The sequence below is a fragment of the Lampris incognitus genome, assembly GCF_029633865.1.
Source record: "Lampris incognitus isolate fLamInc1 chromosome 5 unlocalized genomic scaffold, fLamInc1.hap2 SUPER_5_unloc_2, whole genome shotgun sequence".
Lineage (NCBI taxonomy): Eukaryota > Metazoa > Chordata > Actinopteri > Lampriformes > Lampridae > Lampris > Lampris incognitus.
In genome coordinates this window covers 1-2,500 of record NW_026611072.1, presented here as the reverse complement: position 1 = coordinate 2,500, position 2,500 = coordinate 1, and the positions used below count along the sequence as shown (strand labels likewise).

General features: G+C 53.0%; 1 protein-coding gene across 1 annotated transcript in view; it reads right to left on the bottom strand.

Moving 5' to 3' along the window:
- The window catches only part of LOC130131920 (uncharacterized), a gene marked incomplete at its 5' end in the record, with an annotated part of 14,984 nt that extends 13,601 nt beyond the window's left edge, over positions 1–1,383 (bottom strand). The window contains one exon of the mRNA XM_056301646.1: positions 1,311–1,383. Coding sequence (XP_056157621.1) covers positions 1,311–1,383 — 73 coding nt within the window. The remainder of the gene's footprint in view (positions 1–1,310) is intronic.
- Positions 1,384–2,500: the final 1,117 nt, after the last annotated feature.

Here is a 2,500-nt window from a genome sequence, read left to right as displayed (position 1 = left end):
CATTCTGTCTGTCTGTCTGTCTGTCTGTCTGTCTGTCTGTCTGTCTGTCTGTCTGTCTCCCATTCTGTCTGTCTGTCTGTCTGTCTGTCTGTCTGTCTGTCTGTCTGTCTGTCTGTCTGTCTCCCATTCTGTCTGTCTGTCTGTCTGTCTGTCTGTCTGTCTGTCTGTCTGTCTCCCATTCTGTCTGTCTGTCTGTCTGTCTGTGTCTGTCTGTCTGTCTGTCTGTCTGTCTGTCTGTCTGTCTGTCTGTCTGTCTCCCATTCTGTCTGTCTGTCTGTCTGTCTGTCTGTCTGTCTGTCTGTCTGTCTGTCTCCGTTCGTCCTCTCTTGCTCGCCGTCCTCGGTAAACAGGGGTAAATACTGCACACGGGTGACATTCTCTCCCTCTGTCTGGCGTACTCGCCTTCCACACGCACACACCCAAAATACAAACACACACACACACACACACACAAAACACACGCACACACCCAAAATACAAACACACACACACACACACACACACAAAACACACACACACACACACACACAAAACACTACATTCCTATCTGAGCGGCCCTCCGGGGTCACGCCCACACGGCCGCCTCCACCTTTTCTGTAATTACTGTCTCTCTGTACAACACCACGTGTGTGCGTGTGTGGGTGTGTGTGTATGTGTGTGTGTGTTAGCATGCAAACAGCAGTGTCGTATTGGGGGGGGGGGTGTGGACCTACCAGGGCCGAGAAAGGCGGGGGCACTAATTAGCGTCATAACTCCAGTTAAAATGGGCTCAGTACGTGGGTTGGGGGACTTAAAGAGAACAGTGGAGGCTCTCTGCGGCCCCTCTCACCCCTTACGAAAGGTGCAAAATGGTTCAGTCCGCCCCCCTCACGAGCGTCTCTCAGTGCAGCTCAGCTAGTCCCGTCACGGGCGACTGCTGGTAGGTGGAGTCAGGTTAAAACGGGTGAATGTTCTGTGATTGTAGATAACACATGCAGCATGCTAGAACTCCCAAGAGGTGATGCGTGAGGGACCAAAGAGGAAAGGGGCCCACGGAGTCTGCCGATGTTCAGGGCCCGGAATTCTGTGCTACGCCCCTGCATGCAGAAATGCACGTGCGTGGACGCTTTTTGTTTCACATAGATGCCAATATGGACCCTGTTAACAGTGTGCAGGTCTGTGCACAACATGCCGACACACGGCAGGATGGTGACGTAGCATGAGCGCAAGTGTGCGGCTTTTTTTTTGTTTGTTAGCAGTGTGTTTGTGTGTATGCATGCGTGTTTGTGTGTGTTTGTGTGTGTTTGTGTGTGTGTCACAGGTTACCTTACCTATGGAGTCAGTCTGCTCCTGCAGCAAAGTCTTCAGGTCATCTACAGAGGAGATGGGACTGGTCCTCACCAGCTCGACGAGGGACAGAGGGAGGGGGTCCCCCTAGAGAGAGAGAGAGAGAGAGAGAGAGAGAGAGAGAGAGAGAGAGAGAGAGAGAGAGAGAGAGGGTAAGGGTAAGGTTGACCTAAGCACACTGGCTTCTTTTCCTCCCCACTTGTACCCGGCCAATTACCCCACTCTTCCGAGCCACCCCGGTCGCTGCTGCTCCACCCTCTCCGCTGGTCCGGGGAGGAGCAGCTACCACATGCCTCCTCCCATACATGTGGAGTCACCAGCCGCTCCTTTCCACCTGACAGTGAGGAGTTTCACCAGGGGGACGTAGCACATGGGAGGATCACGCTATTCCCCCCAGTCCCCCCCCCGAACAGGCGCCTCAACCGAGCAGAGGAGGCGCTAGTGCAGCGACCAGGACACACACCCGTATCCGACTTCCCACCCACAGACACGGCCAATTGTGTCTGTAGGGACGCCCGACCAAGCCGGTGGTGACACGGGGATTCGAACCTGTGATCCCCGTGTTGGTAGGCAACAGAATAGACCCCCCCCACACACACACACTGGCTCATTGAGACAAAACATGACATTCACATTCATCCTTGTTAAGCGAGGTTGAGGAGAAACTTCAGTAGGTGCCAGGGGGGTGGGGGTGGAGGTGGGGGTGGGTGGGGGCTGACCCGGGATCAGGAACCGCTCTGAGCTGATGTAAACCGATGACTTCCAGCTCGCTGGAATCAGTCGCCGTTTATGCAACCTTCCTTAGCAGGAGCCAAGGGTTATATTTAGGCACGCTGTGCTTTTTAAAGGTCATTTGTCACTTCATTTTTTGTTATAATCGAGAGTGAGAAAGGGAGATGTGTGTGTGTGTGTGTGTGTGTGTGTGTGTGTGTGAGTGTGTGTGTGTGTGTGTCCTGCAGGTTGGGCGGCGAGGCGCTCCATATTCACGCCATCCACCCGTCTGTCAAATCGTCAACACCCAAGTGCTATTGTTCAGCAACCGCAGGCGTTATTATAATGAAATTCAATATTATTATTTTTTTCAAACTGTTGTATCTAAAAGCTGGTTGGAACGGTGTGTCGCGCCAAAACCCGCCCAGCAAAACATGTGCGAATAGAAATGGAGACAATAGTG